General features: G+C 35.1%; 1 protein-coding gene across 10 annotated transcripts; it reads left to right on the top strand.

The window, feature by feature from the left end:
• The first annotated feature begins 12 nt into the window (after positions 1–12).
• Positions 13–8,517, top strand: LOC126669563 (uncharacterized). Of its 10 annotated transcripts, none has more exons than XM_056104593.1 (13): positions 13–472; positions 558–621; positions 744–941; positions 1,795–2,007; positions 2,414–2,914; positions 3,387–3,438; positions 3,515–3,599; positions 3,732–3,777; positions 3,877–3,975; positions 5,435–5,503; positions 5,593–5,950; positions 6,419–6,564; positions 6,643–8,517. In XM_056104593.1, the coding sequence occupies exons 5-13, from the start codon at positions 2,414–2,416 to the stop codon at positions 8,026–8,028; spliced, it is 2,742 nt and encodes a 913-aa protein (XP_055960568.1). In that variant the 5' UTR covers positions 13–472; positions 558–621; positions 744–941; positions 1,795–2,007; the 3' UTR covers positions 8,029–8,517. The 10 variants fall into 10 exon arrangements, with proteins under 10 accessions (XP_055960568.1, XP_055960569.1, XP_055960570.1 ...); XM_056104594.1 differs by having other exon boundaries at positions 566–621; XM_056104595.1 differs by having other exon boundaries at positions 13–447.
• Positions 8,518–15,302: the final 6,785 nt, after the last annotated feature.

Here is a 15,302-nt window from a genome sequence, read left to right on the forward strand (position 1 = left end):
AGGAACAGTGTTTTATCTGTTTTACCCTTTACCAATCAAAATATGACTTATGTGTCTTTTGGTTCATTTCTTCTCCAATTCTCTTTTTTGTGGTCTTATCTTTTACTTCTCACTTATCTTTTTCTTTCGATATTTTTTGATATTACTTATCTTCTTCACTATCAATTCCCATTTTCGGACTTCTCTTCTTCGTTCTCACTTTCCGTCACCGGATGAGTTTGGATTCGGATGTTCTGTGATGAATTTAAAACCCTATTTCGATGGCGATGCTTAATTCTTTTACAGGTGAGTTTTAGTTCTTTACCGCTCGGGTCTATTTAGTGTAAAATTCAACTCTAATTGCTGAGATTCTGACGTTGTGCTCGGCCGGGATGGTTCTTCTCTTCGATTGTCATTCGATCGTGAATGTAAATCGACCAAAATCGACCTACTCGAAGTTCTTCCGCTGTAAACCCAGTTTTGTTTTCAAATTGTATATTTGTTAATTCTTCTATAATTATATTTTTGAATATGAAAATGAATTTTGTTATTGATTGATTAATTGATTGATTGAGTAGTTTTGTAGAAGTCCCGTCGTTGTGCTGACTCCGGCGTTATTTATGGCGCCCGCCATAAGAATTGGTACAAGAAATTTTGGAGTTTTAGTTCTTAGGAATCTGTTCTAAACACAGTCGTGAAAATACTTCATGTTTTTCTCTTTTTCTTATTGATATTCACCATTAAATATTGTTTTATTTTTTCAGGTGAGGCGGCGGTCCACGAGTACCACGGCATAGGGAAGCCTGTGTGCATATCTTTAGCAAATAATGGCATATGCAGTGCTCATAAAAACCCTCCTTTGTGAAAGATTATTACCACTAGAGAGGAAGCTAATACTTGATTTGTTGTTATCTAGCGGGATGTACGAGTAGAACCAAGCATTGCAGGAGCTATCGACTAAGGTATCAGATTTTTTAATATGATTTAATGTGCTTTGTTGTTCAGTTGGAATTGAGTTAGTTTTTTTTTCATTAATCGATGATTTTGATATTTTGATTTGAACTGAGTGGTTTAAATATTTACCTTGCATAATCTTTGATTTTATGCTATTTGATTGCTTAGTAATGTTATAGATTCATTGAATTGTATCTTTTTTGTCTGAATAATTTTAGAAATATCCCATTATCAGCTAGCTAGGAGACCTACAGCTGCATTATCTCTCTACAGCTGCATTATCTCTTATGGTCTCACTAATACATAATGGTATAACTTGGTTTTGTATGTGCTTTGTCTTAAACATTGGCCAAAGTCATAGAAATCATTCAAAAAGAGAGAAATAAAGTGACATGATATTATATAAATGAATTCAATTGAAGTTCTGTATGTATGGTTAATTGATTTCATAAATGAATACTAAAATTTTGAATTTTTATTGTTATTTGTTTTAGGACTTAGGAGCATTGGCCTCATTCTCTTAAAGAATTTGTAATGAATTTGATGTCTCTCGCATTTCATTTTGGGATTGCCAATCATTTTTATTATTGCTTTTCAAATTTACTCTCGCCCAGTTTGTTTTGTAGTTTAGAAGAGAGTTAAGAAAATTTATTTGAGGTTCAAATTTTTTCTTGCTGTATGGTATTGCCTCTAAATTTGAAATATCATGGACATGTACGTATTTCAACTCAGGAAGGTAGTTCAGGTTTCAGAAAAAAAAAGTAGATTATAATATGGTGGTATTGTGTTCTGTTTTATCAGTGATTTTTCAGAGTGATCGCTGAGTTGTGATTGAAATTTAATGTTGTAATATCTTTCAAGGTGTTTCAACCCATATGGAGGAATGCAAAAACAGTCTTGAAGATCCTCAACATTCTAGAGATTCTGGAAATCATCAGTTTTGTCCATTTGTTGGTATGAATGTATGACGGAAGCACCTGCAACTATAGGGGTTTTGAGGCCATGAAATTAAGTCACTGAATTAGCAAGTGGTCATATAATTCCAAGAGTTGGATTTTAAACTCATTCATAGTGGTAATTATTATTATTTATTTATTTATTATTCTTTATCTTAGCTGAAATCAGTTAACCTTTAAATAGTGATTTGATGCATTGTGGATGATACATAAAAAGTCAGTTTATATGAAAATAAATTTATAATTTTAAATTGTATTTAAGTCATACAAGTGAAATTAATTTTATTAAATATTCATTTCTTGGTATATTTTAAATGTTTATTAAATATTTGTTTTTATTTAATATTTAATGTCGTGATTTTCATAAAAAAAAATGATATCCCGAAGCAACGCGAGGGTTTTGTACTAGTTAAAATTAAAAGGATAGACAGATACTCAAGTTTCTAGAGAGAGAGAGTGTATTTTAGAGAGAGAAAGTAAGAGTAAAGTAATATCGCGATAATACTTTTTTGTTTTGTGCTTAGATGGGACAGATCGTGAAGAGGAAGAAGAAAGGGAGGCCATCAAAGTCGGATCTAGCACGGCAGCAACGATCGTCGCCGGCGGCGGCAGCAGCAGCTTTACAAGAGAAGAATGATCGGCGGCAAAGTCTCCGGCGGAGGAATGTGAGGTACAATAACTTTATAGATTACGACGATTACCTCGACGAGTACGAAGAGTACGAGCACTTACAAAATCCACATCAAGATAATGAAGGACTGGAGGATGAAGAAGACGACGACGATGAGGAGGAAGAAAACGAGAGAAGAAAAGAGAAGAAGCTTAAGCTAGTGTTGAAAATACAGAACCAGAGAGCGGCACGTGGATTTGACGCTCGGGAAATGGCGTCTGATGAGGAGGAGGAGGAAGAGGAAGAGGAGGAGGATGATGATAGGGAAATGAAGCCGTTGAAGAAGAAGAGAAAGAAAATCAACGGTGGGGATGAGAGTGAAGCAGAGGAGGAGAGTGAAAATGATAATGAAGAGGTATAATTGATTGCAGAAACTGTACGGATCTGAAAATTAGGGTTTTGTATTAGTGAAGAAGAAAGATTTGAATGTGAAATTAGGGCGGGAATTAGTGTGTAGTGTGTACAGGTCAGCGAGAATGGAGTGAACAGAGAATGTTTGTTTGATTGGTCCTAACTTCAATATTACACTTTCTCTCTCTAATTGTCGGGAGATTTTAGAGAGAGAGTGATAATATCAGTCTCGAGTCAACTGTCAAAAAAAATCTAACTAACAGAATCTGATCACACACTCCCCACCTTTCTCTCTCTACAAATCTATTTCTTTCTATATCTAGTTTAAGTCAGCCTCTTTCTTACATATGTTCTGTCTGCTTTTATTTATGTTTATCTCTGTCTCTTTCACCCTATCCAATTGTACATTTTGCTTGCCTTTCATGAGACTGTTATTGTTAAGGTTTTTGATGATAAGCTTTTTGTGTTTTTGACAGGAAAGGGTAGTGAAAGGTAATGCAACAAAAGGGCAGGAGGATTGTGTACCAGGTTTGTTTAGTTCGATTACTTTTTGTGTTCATTGGTTTGGTATTCAGTTTGTTGAATTTTGCGTTTTGTGTTGTAGCAGGGACACCACCGTCTAATTATCCGAATGGGTTGCCTTTGCCTGATAAGAAGTTGCTGGAGGTGATTCTTGACAAGATTCAAAAGTGGGTTATGTTTTCTCCATCTCTCTTTCATTTAATGTTGTGTTACCTTTTGTAGTCAGCTTCAAGTTGTTCCTTTTGTCTCTCTTTTATTCTTTTGGTGCTTATTGTTGTTTTGGGTATAAATGGTGGTAGGAAGGACATTTATGGTGTGTATGCGGAACCCGTGGATCTTGAAGAGGTTTGTAAAATGAAACTTTAAAACAAGTGGTAATTTCCTGTCATTAGTTTTGAAATTATTGAAAGCCTAATTCTTGATCCTTTTGATGTAATTATATAGCTTCCGGATTATCTTGACGTGGTTGATCATCCAATGGATTTTGCCACAGTGAGGAAGAAGCTGGGGAATGGGTCGTACTCTACTTTGGAACAATTTGAGGTTAGTTTCTACTTTATACCTCTTCTTTAGCTATGTTAGTTATTTTGTTTCCTGGGATATGGGGCCTGTCAGTGCAATTCTCTGCTAATGTCTGTTGTCAGTTCTCTTTTTGTGTCAGCTGTTTTGGCGTGCCTTCTCTATGCAGCTTCACGCAATTTTATTAGTCAATAACTTAAACTGTTCAATCCTTACATGCATGGTGGCACCAAAATTTGCAGCTAAAATAGCTACTGCGAGCTAGAAATCATTTTGGAAGAACTCTGTGAAGCAGGATTCAATCAAAAATTATATGTTACAGGACAGTTTGAAAACAACACTCCATATTTAAGCATCCGGTATCTTTACCAAAGATATCAAATTAAATCAGGCATCATTTAAAATAAGTAACAACCGCAATTTTTCAGTCTACAGTCTATTAACATAAGCATTTTAGACAGTCACAAAAGTTATAAAATAGTGGGGAAGTAGAAAAATCAGAACACTTGAACCTTGGATAGAGGACCTTCCTCAAGCGCACCACAATCAAAGCCCAAAATCCCTAGCCTCTGCACTTGTGAAAAGCTGTATGTGCAGCCCTTCGTTGAAACAGTTAAGACATTTATAGTCAGCAATCAACAATCACTACATATATTAGCTAGCATATGGGTTTCACTCATCTTAAAAACCAATTTGACTTAAAGAGAAGTGGTAAACCAATTCCTTTCCAATAGTATTAGCATACTGATTGTCAATTTTTTGCAAAAATAATTAAAAGAAAAACAAAGTCACTTGCCTTCTTAATGGAAGTGAACTGAAAGAAATAACCATGAAGGAGATAGGTTGCATCTTTAATCAATTGATGGTTTTCGGAACTCCTTAAGGATATGCTGATACAACTATCGAGGTTTGGGAAAGTCGCATAAAACTCTAAACTTTGTTGAGATGTATCCTGACTTTTTTGTCATTCTCTTCCTAGTCATGAAGGCATCAATAGATATGTTGAGAGCATATGCTGCTGCTGTTTTTGTCTAATTTCATTGGCTCTTTTGGGAGGTATAGGGTGGTGGTGGAAGTTAGCCTGATAGCCTAATCTCTATGTCATAAATTGTCATTCTGACAAAGCGCTGCATAAGATGGAAAGTGACATTTTCAGTTGGATGCTTGTTGACTGATGGCAACTGAAGTCTAGTCTAATATTTTTCTTTCGTGTTCCTGTATGTCATTAAGTTGCGTTCCTTGTTTTTACCTGGAAGATAGGCTTGCAATTTAACAGTAGTACTAGGCACTGCAGTCATATTCTCTAAGAATCTTTCATAACCTGTAGTGTTCACTGTTTCAAATAGTAGCTCACTCTATCCTTGTGCTTATTGATTTCTTCACCAAATTCTCAATTTAGCATTCTTGCCTATGAAATTATATTGATTAACTGGAGTCTTTTTTCTGGAGATATTTTTGTAAAGATGATTTTCTTGGATTGCAGAGTGATGTTTTTCTTATATGCTCAAACGCTATGCAGTACAATTCATCGGATACCATTTATCATAAACAGGTATTATAGTTTGATCCTTTTATCTTTTCAGTTGGTTAGTTTGCTTTTCATCTTACCAGCTAAATTTATTATCTTATTGTTTTGGAAAGGCACGCACCATCCAAGAGCTGGCAAAACAGAAGTTCCAGAAGCTAAGAGTTGACTTTGAGCGCTCTGAGAAGGAGCTACGTTCTGAGAAGGAGCTCAAATCAGAACAGAAAACAAAAAATTTATTGGCCAAGAAGCCGGTGAAGAAACCTTTGAACCGGGCTGTGCAGGAACCGGTCGGCTCTGATTTTTCTTCAGGAGCCACTCTTGCCACTACGGGCGATGTCCAGAATGGTTTTGTTGCTATCCAAGGCTTTCAAGCCAGTGGAAATGACAGGCCTAATAATGTCAATGGCCCTATAGAGGGTAACTCTATCCCACTTGATAATATTCCGGATAGAACCGAAGATCTATCATCAGGTATATATTTGATATGTTTCTGTGTGGTTTTCTCAAGTTTTGAAGTCACTTGTAGTTGTAGGCTTCAGTGACCTGTCCTTAAAACTTTTAGAATCAGGTTTTAAGAGTTCTTCCATGTTGTTCAAGGATGCGGTGATGCACGTAAATATCCGGATAAATTGCTATAACTTGTTAGAATAGTTTTCTGTATTAGACAAAAGAGGGGTAAATTGCAGTAATCAGGGCAGCCAATGTATGCAAATTTGCCAAGGACATGACTATTCTACTTTTTCCTCCTAAGACCTCCACTGTGGTTGGATTGTAATTTGTTTATGGACATTTTTTGTAAGATATTAACTCACCTCAAATTGGAATGTTTTCAGTTATTATTATTCTATTCTAAGTTGCTGATCTGGCAATCTTTAATATGTAAATGGTTATGGTATCCTGTATTCCTGTTACAATGGTTCAACTGCTTTACTTTAACAGGAAAGGGTAACCTGTCCAAATATGGGAAGAAGCCATCCATTCTTGATGAAAACCGTCTTGCAACTTATAATGTATCCAATCAACCAATGGCCAGATCAGAATCGATTTTTACTACGTTTGAGGGGGAAATCAAGCAGTTTGTTGCAGTAAGTATCATAAAACTGTTCTTTCATATTGAAAGACTTAGCTTCTGTACTCGCCTTGTTTTAATTATCCTTGATCAGGTTGGACTTCAGGCAGAATATTCTTATGCAAGGAGCATGTCTCGTTTTGCTGCAACTCTTGGACCTGCTGCGTGGAAAATTGCCTCTCAGAGAATTGAGCAAGCGTTACCTCCGGATTTTAAGTTTGGTCGTAGATGGGTTGGAGAATATGAGCCGCTGCCCACACCAGTATTAATGGTTGAAACACGTATGCAGAAAGAACCTCTTTTCTTTACAAAGTTACAAGGTGCTGTTGATACGCAGATGAGTGACGTAATTTCAAGGACCTCAGTTCCTGGTGAGGAGAATCTTAATAGAGCACCAACTTTTGAAAGAAAGCCATCTTTACTTCATCCTAGAAGCGGACCCATCTTAGAAGGAAGACCGTCATTGTTCTCTTCTGTTGGATCAAAATCCAGCACCCCTATCCCTGTTGTCCCCACAAGTCAGAAGCAAAACCTTCCACCCAAGAATTTCACTGAGGCTCAGAATAAGTCATTAAAACAAGTCGAACTCAATTTGCCCCCTTCAAGCTATCAACACGATAGTGATGTTCTAATACCGAAACAGCTTGCAAAAAATTCAGAAATGACAGCTCTCAAGCCACGGGAGGTTCCAAGGACTGTGGGGCTTATGCACTCGATTCCTTCCAAGCAGCCGGATAGTAATGGCTCTGTAGGGCTGCCTAATGGAAAAGTAAATAATCGCTTAAATAGAACGGTTAGTTCATCTTCTAATGGTGTTCCCAATCAAAAAGCTCGAGCAGCAACATTTTCTGTGCAGGGAGAGGAACGGGTTGTTAGTGATCCAGTTGAAGCAATGAGAATATCAGCTGAGAGGATTCAGAGTCAGCATAATCAGTCGGCCAGTAACTCACCAATTACGCCATCAGTCCCTCCTGGAACAAAAGATTCAAGTAATGCTGCTGTTGCTGCAGCACGAGCATGGATGTCCATAGGTGCAGGAGGTTTTAGACCTCCAACAGAAAATTTGCCTTCACCGAAAAACCAGATATCTGCAGAGTCGTTATATAACCCAGCTCGGCAACATCATGCACAGATCCCTCGAGTTCAGGGGCAGTTCCCTATTCCTGGAATGGTCCAATTTCAGGGTGAGAAGAATAATTTTCCATTTCAAGCATTTATGAGGCCACATGGTCATGCAGGAAATGAAGGACAATTTCCAAATAGGCCTATGGTTTTCCCTCAGTTTGCAGCAGCTGACCTGTCTAGGCTTCAAATGCAATCCCCGTGGCGAGTGCTAAGTCCGCATGCTCAGCCAAAGCCGAAACAAGAGACATTTTCTCCCGACTTGAACATTGATTTCCAATCTCCCGGATCTCCAGTGAAACAGTCTTCCGGTGTTATGGTCGACTCACAGCAGCCGGATTTAGCATTACAGCTTTGATCACGGAAGGACTTACCAGAGATACCAGAGAAATGGCAAGAGTGCAGAGGTAATCTTAACGTCGGCCATGAGTTCGCTGCTTAAAATACCTGAATGCCTCTAGTCCGGCCTGGCCCACCTAATTTGGCGCGAGGATTATAACACTCTGCTGCAAATCATAAGACGGAGATCCAGATTAATGAGTTGGCTAAGGTTGAATCCGTAATAATGATGGATTTCTGCAGGTGCAACAGATGAAACGAATCTCGAGATTCGCAGAAAGATGATTGTGCTACATGATTCTTCTTTCACTAATGAAGATTACTGACTTAGAATTATAGTTAGTTTGTGCGAAAGGTATTGAAAGAGTTTTGAGTTGCAGGCTTATTAATGATCTTTAGGATCATAAAAATCACACATGACCCAGCCAGCTATGGGTTGTACATTAGATACATGTGGATGAGAATTGCTTAGATTCTACTTCTATTTGATTCCTTCGTTGTGAATGCATTCCTAGTTTCTTTTCTCTTTTTACAGTACTTAGAGTTGTGCACTGTTCTGTTTGGTTCTGTGTGCACAGTTCAGTTCGTTTCATATTGGTTTAATAAAATTTAAAATCTACTAGGTTGTGGGTTCAATTTTTCTACAATTCCAATTATAAAAAAATGAAATTTAAAATCAAATTATTCTATCTGGGATAGCATAAATTGGGTAAAACAATTAAAGTTTTTCAGTTTGCATTAGTTCCGGTATCCAATGCTTGCTCCATCTCAGATTAAATTGTCAGACAATATTTCAATTTTGTTTATCATAAATTATATGTATTCAATTATTATTTAAATAATTAATGCCACATATTTTTATTAATCATAATATGCATTAAAAAAGATCATTAAAAGATACAAATAAGGTTACCTATTAAATCACAGTAATTATAGTGTTCTTTTATAAATTAATTCATTTTATCAAACAAATTATATTTTTAATACATATACACACACACATATATATATATTTTAGATTGTCTATTAAGTTGAAATGACAGAAGTAATGTGTACAACGCTGCTAGAAAGAAGCGTAAAGAGCGATAACCGTTGAAATTAGCAATATTCAAAAATCTCTTTGGATCATAATCACAGAAAGTATTTCCTGATCATTTTCACCAAATTAAAAATTAATTACTATACATTTATATTATGCTGAAATATTATTTGGATAGACGTTGGCGAATAAATCAATTTAATATACGGGATAACAATCATAAAATGGTTGATAAGGAATGAGTTCGAGTATTATAAATGTTTTTTCATAAGAACATCGATGGTGCGGGAGTCTATGATATTCATCTCGATAAAAATTTAAATTATAGACATGAAAATACATATATCACAAATACTAAGACTATAGCTCAGTTTAGCAGGTTAATTGATTGAGTTCATTTGTTTTTCCTTTTTTTTTACATTTTAGCTATCAACGAGCGGATGAAAAACATTAGAAATATAATTAAATATGTGGGAAACTCGGACTTTCCTCCGCCAGTGGCATAGCCATAAATTAAATTTAAGAGGGGCAAAATGTACTATTTTTACGAATAGTATGTAAAGTTTAAAATTTATTAAAATTAAGGGGGTCAATATATAATATTTTCTAGGTAACTAATATAAACAGAAATTAACTTTACATAGAAAATCATATTTTTTTAAAAATAAGAGGGGCAAATGCCCCTCTTATCATACATGTGGCTCCGCCACTGCCCTCCGCCGGGGCTTGCTATGCCGAAAGCAAGAAAAATTTCATCCCTCGTTTTTGCTTTTTTTGGTATAGCAAATAGAAAATGAATATTTTAATTAATTTAACCAAACTAAAATTAATTTTGGTATGGTCCGGTTTGAAACAATGATTTACTTCAATTTTTTCCACAACCCTAATAGTGATTTATGCTTCCAATCAGCTGGTTTAGTATTTTTAATTTAATCAGCAACTTAAAAAACAAAATTTGCTCCTAAAATAAAAAAAAGAACAACAAAATTTGACTTCATGAATTATATGTTTTCTGATTGATAAATATACAAAAAGATGTGAGAAATTGAAAAAACCAATCAACAAATCTACACATGAATCAAGAACACAGAGATAATTTCTTCAATTTCATAAAAGGAAAATTTAATTTAAATAAATAATATACAAATAAAAAATGAAATTAAATTGGATGGCATTGAGCATTCGATCCAAACATCTTGGAGCTGTTGGTAGGGCAAAATCTATCCTGCAAAACCATCAAAATCTCTTCGATCCGACAATCGCCATTAACGGCGGCTAGAAATTAGAAGAAACCTTTCTCTTAGACACATGAGAAAATGTTGAAATCCAATGTTTTTGCTTTCCCTTTGATGAAATTTTCTTGGCAGATTTCCTGCCTTTTCTCAGGACACAAACATCCCCTTCACACACATATCTATTTGACGGAGACGATGACGATGACGATTCTGAAAAGCAACTCCAGATGTTTGGGAGCAATGCCATTGAAATATTCTTGAAGATTGCTTCTGTCTGAATCTTAATGAATTTAATTATAATGTGTATATATATGCATGTTTATATAAAGGGTCAAGGTAGGTGGGCTATGACTTTATCAACTGGTCATATTTTTTGTTGTGGTGTCTAAGCTAAAAACCATATATTTTCTGTTTAAGGTATTAATTTATTTGTGGACTGAGTTTTGGGTTTGGTTTTTTGTTGATTTCTTTGTTTGTTCTAGTGAACAAAGAATTATATTCTTTGTTGAACGCATGGTTAGACTTTAGTGAAAAACAAAAACAAGAAAAAAGTTTAATAATTTGCTTTTTTGTTTATTTTTCTTCAACAATGCATCATTAATTTTAAACAAATTATTGTTCAACACAATAATTTTATACCCATACTTTATTTCGATTTTTGTGGAATCATTTTAGTTATAGTTTATATATATATATATATATATATATATATATATGGTCAAACTAAAAAAATTCACTAATTACTCTTATTAAACAAAAGCCAAATACTATATAGCACGAAATACACTAATTATTCCGATTTGCCAAATAAGGATTAATAGATGTAGTATTAACACTTATGTTATCTTTTTCTTTATGTACTTACTTCTCATCATAAATAAATATTATTATTTTTTTCTCATTTTACAGTATTTTCTACTAATCCACTATTTTTTTTTATCATAAATGGAATGACCTGATAGCTATAGTAACAGTTGCAACATTTCTGCTTTTGTTTATTTACTCTTTATGAATATTCATTTAATTTTTTTTTTCTTTTTAGTGTATTATTATATTATTAGGTTAATGAAAAAAAATCATAAACTTTACATGTTTTTTAATTTTAATTACATAGTTTAAATGTTTTCATTTTCAGGCACGAACTACCATTTTTTCAAATTCATACACGATGCTGAGGTGTCACTCATTCATTAGTGTAAATTGACCTCCACCTCAGCGAATTACACCAATGGAGCCTTGACACCTCAACACAGTGTATGAATTCGAAAAAAAGAATTAGTTTGTGCATGAAAATGACAAAATTTAAACTGCGTGATTAAAATGAAAAAACATGTAAAGTTTGTGATTTTTTTGACATTATCCCTGTATTATTAAATCTTGAACTTTAAAATTTATTCCATATTTTAAACTTTATAGTTTACATTCTAAATTCTAAATCCTATATTTCAAATCTAAACGGTAAACTATAAATTTTTAACCTTTAATTTAATCCTAAATGCTAAAATGTAGATATTTAATTTTAGAATTCTAAATCCTAAATTTATAATCTAAATTTTAAATTCTGAATTTAAATATTATTTTTTGATTATAAACTTTATAATAAATGATGTAGATAATATAAATATTTATAGAAAATGTAATAAATTTTACATTTTTTGATTTCTTAATTAATTTCAATATACATAAAAAGCAATGAAAAAAGAGAAATTTATAAACAAAAAAATTATTCAAATGTGTAAATTTAAAATAATTATGGTAAAAAAGCATTAGACGTGATTAATTAAATCATTTCAATTTTTGATTAAAAAAAGTTAAATTACTGGATTAATAGAATAATTATAGCAAAATAAGGAAAAATAATTAGTATTTACTATTTATGATGAAAAATAAGTAAAAAAAAAGATAACGAGTATAGACGTGTTAGTTATTAATTCCTTTTATTGGCGAATTCAAAGCCACTAATGCAATTAGTGTATTTCTAAAATAATAGTCTTATTTGCCACTTTAATCCGTACTAGAATAATAGTCTTATTTAGCTTTCTGTTCTATATATCCTTATATTACTCTTATTTATAACATATTGTTTGTTTAAATATTGTCTAGTAACCATATTTTCAAAAAAAAAAACCTAAGTTAAATGAGTAAATTTATTTTTTTCTCAAAAAATTTGGGGGCGGAAGGCGGTGTCGCCACCTCAGCCCTGTCCTTGTATGTAGCACTGCGCATTTTTAGGGGTCTGAGGAGAGGAAAATTGATATTATTTAATCTTATAAAACCCGCCGGATTTCAGGTGCATTTGTTATGCTACGAATGAATTCAGTGAAAAAATTTCAATTGTATTATCTTCCAAAACAAGTTCGAAAATCTTTTTTATAAGGTTTCATATTTTGCCACCATTTTAAGTCAAAGAGAGTGAAAAATGTTCAGATATTTTTAAAAAGGGATTATTACAATTTTGGTGGAAAATGTTTTATAATTTTTTTGGAATTCGAAACCCTTTACCATTGGTTAAAAATGGAATAAAAATATAATATCTCACATGGCTATGTTTTTACCAATTTTCTAAAATCAAACCGAATTTTTTTAGAACAGTGCATATGTTACAATAACATGATTATTAAACTAATAAAATCATTTATTTTTTTCTTTAATAGGTACAAAGAAAGCGTAACCAGAAAAGGTAGACAATTTGCTCTTGAAGTTGATGTGTCCATCACAAATTAAAGGTAAAAAAGATAAAAAAATTCAACTGAAACCGCTGAGTCTCCGATAACGTTGTCAACAAAAGAGACCGCTATCACAAGTGGTAATGCAGATTTCATTAGAATTGGTGAGTATATGGCTATATCTTTACTTAAAGGGAGAATTAGAAATTTTAAAATGGGGGAGCTGTTTGGTAAATTTTTTTGAGAGTACAAATTGTACGAAATTAAATTTTAGTAACCATATTTAAAAAAAAAACTAATCTAAGCTGAATGAGTAAATTTTATTTCTCAAAAAATTTAGGGGCGGGGGCGGTGGTCGCCAACTCAGCCTATATGGTTAGGTTTGCCCTTGTATGTAGCACTGTGCATTTTTTGGGTTGTGGTATCGCTAGCCCGCACTCTAAAGCCATCTGGGACGAACCCTTTCCAGATAAGTTTAACTACCCTCCTATTGATAGATATAATGGTAAAACTAATCTGATGACACACTTGAGCTGTTTTCAGGTTTCTATGGGAATGCAGAGCGTCTCGGATGCAACTGTATGTAAGGTGTTTCCTGCGACTTTTAAAGACGCCGCTCAAAAGTGGTATCAAAACTTGAAAGAAGGGCCGATTAATAGTTTTTAGGAGCTCGTTGTGGCTTTTAAAACTTATTTTGCTCCAAGCATACAGAGAAGGAAAAGGTCCAGTGATCTGAAGAAGTGTTTTTAGAAGCAGGGGAAGAGTATGAAGACCTATGTAGCCAGGTTCAACGAAGAGGCAATCATGGTAGAGGATTTAAACAATGACGCCGTTATTGATGCCATGAAGGATAACACGAGTGTGCAAGCTTTTAGAGCTGATCACCAACCCGGTCGACACCTACACCGAGTTGATGACCAGAGCTTGGAACTACATCAATCTTGATGAAGAGAGTAAAGAAAGACCAATACGGTGGTGACCCCGACGGCTAACAAGTCACAGAGCTCGCCAGGGATAGGAAGAAGCCAAGATCGGTACCGACCATTGAATGAGACCTCATGTTACCGAGGAACCAAGCCCGCTTATAACAATACTATCTCGACTAGTCCAGGATCAGGGACTAACACGAGCTTTAATATTGGAGGAGGAACAGAGGGATACGTAGACAGTGCTGGTGTAGCAAGGCAGTATGTTCCGCTTAACGCCCCAAGAAAACAGATTCTGATGTGGATCAAAAACAACAACGAGTAAATTCTCTATCCTCCAAAGTTGTTGAAAGACGTAGACCAATCCAAGTCTTGTGAATTTCCTAACGGTTACGGCCATGAGACGGAAGATTGCGGTCGCCTGAGGGGAGATTGCAACATTTTGTGGCATCTAAAAACGGTCAAGACCGAGGAGATACTAAGGTTAACTCGGTAAGATCCGAGCCTAGAGGCATCAGAGAAAGTGCACCTCCGGCAAAGAAAACACAAGTGACAAGAGTAATTAACACCATCTCGGGAGGAACTCCAGAGCCCGAGTATGGCCGAGTAGGGGCGAAGCAACTTCGCCGAAAACAGATATCATTAAGTCAAGCATTTTCACCGACCTGGTCCTAATAAGGAATGGCGGGTTATGATGAACAAGGAGCACGTAACCCAAAACTGGGATCTGGAAGTACATGTGCGTACGACCCCCGTCTATGATGCTCGGCGTCGTAAGTCAGATCAGGTTCAACCGATTCATAGACCTCGTGACCTGGGGGGTCACCAGACCAGATGTAACGAAGTGGTATCTCGGATAAGTACTGGATAACGCCAGACACAAAGCATTGCCCGAGCTCTAGAGACAAAAACGTGAAAGCTCGGTCGAACGAGATTCGTGAGACGGGCTCCGAGATCCCACTATGATCCACACTCACGTGTGACTGATCCTGGTACCGCAGAAGATCTTCTGACAGGCGCGTAAGGAATGTTCCCTATGCCTGATACACCTAACAAACTGCGCCCAATACGGAAGACTTTTGCACGTAGGCATAACAGAATATATGGACCACAAGAAGGAGAGCCTGCCAGTAAGACAAGGTTTGCACCAAAACCCTAACTATAAAAAGGAGTTTAAGGTGCAAATTCTATGTAGTTTTTTTTTCTCACTTATTTATCTCTTCTTTCTCTTCTTCTTCTTCCTTTCACTGAAAACTCACTAGAGCGTCGGAGTGAACGTCCGGTAACCCCACCGGAAATTCTTTCTGACCTATGTTTTTGGTATGTGCAGGTTTAGTAGATCGGATCTCGTTTTGGTGATTTATCAATAGACTAACTACAATTTTTTTAATATATTATAGACTAAGTATAAAAATTTTAATGTATTT

Source organism: Mercurialis annua, linkage group LG2 (assembly GCF_937616625.2).
Source record: "Mercurialis annua linkage group LG2, ddMerAnnu1.2, whole genome shotgun sequence".
Classification (NCBI taxonomy): Eukaryota; Viridiplantae; Streptophyta; class Magnoliopsida; order Malpighiales; family Euphorbiaceae; genus Mercurialis; species Mercurialis annua.

Coding starts and splice junctions, on each gene's coding strand:
- LOC126669563 (XM_056104593.1), top strand. CDS start 2,414: ATGGGACAGATCGTGAAGAGGAAGAAGAAAGGGAGGCCATCAAAGTCG. Junction 5,504..5,592: donor ATACCATTTATCATAAACAG/GTATTATAGTTT, acceptor TGTTTTGGAAAG/GCACGCACCATCCAAGAGCT. Junction 5,951..6,418: donor AACCGAAGATCTATCATCAG/GTATATATTTGA, acceptor TTACTTTAACAG/GAAAGGGTAACCTGTCCAAA.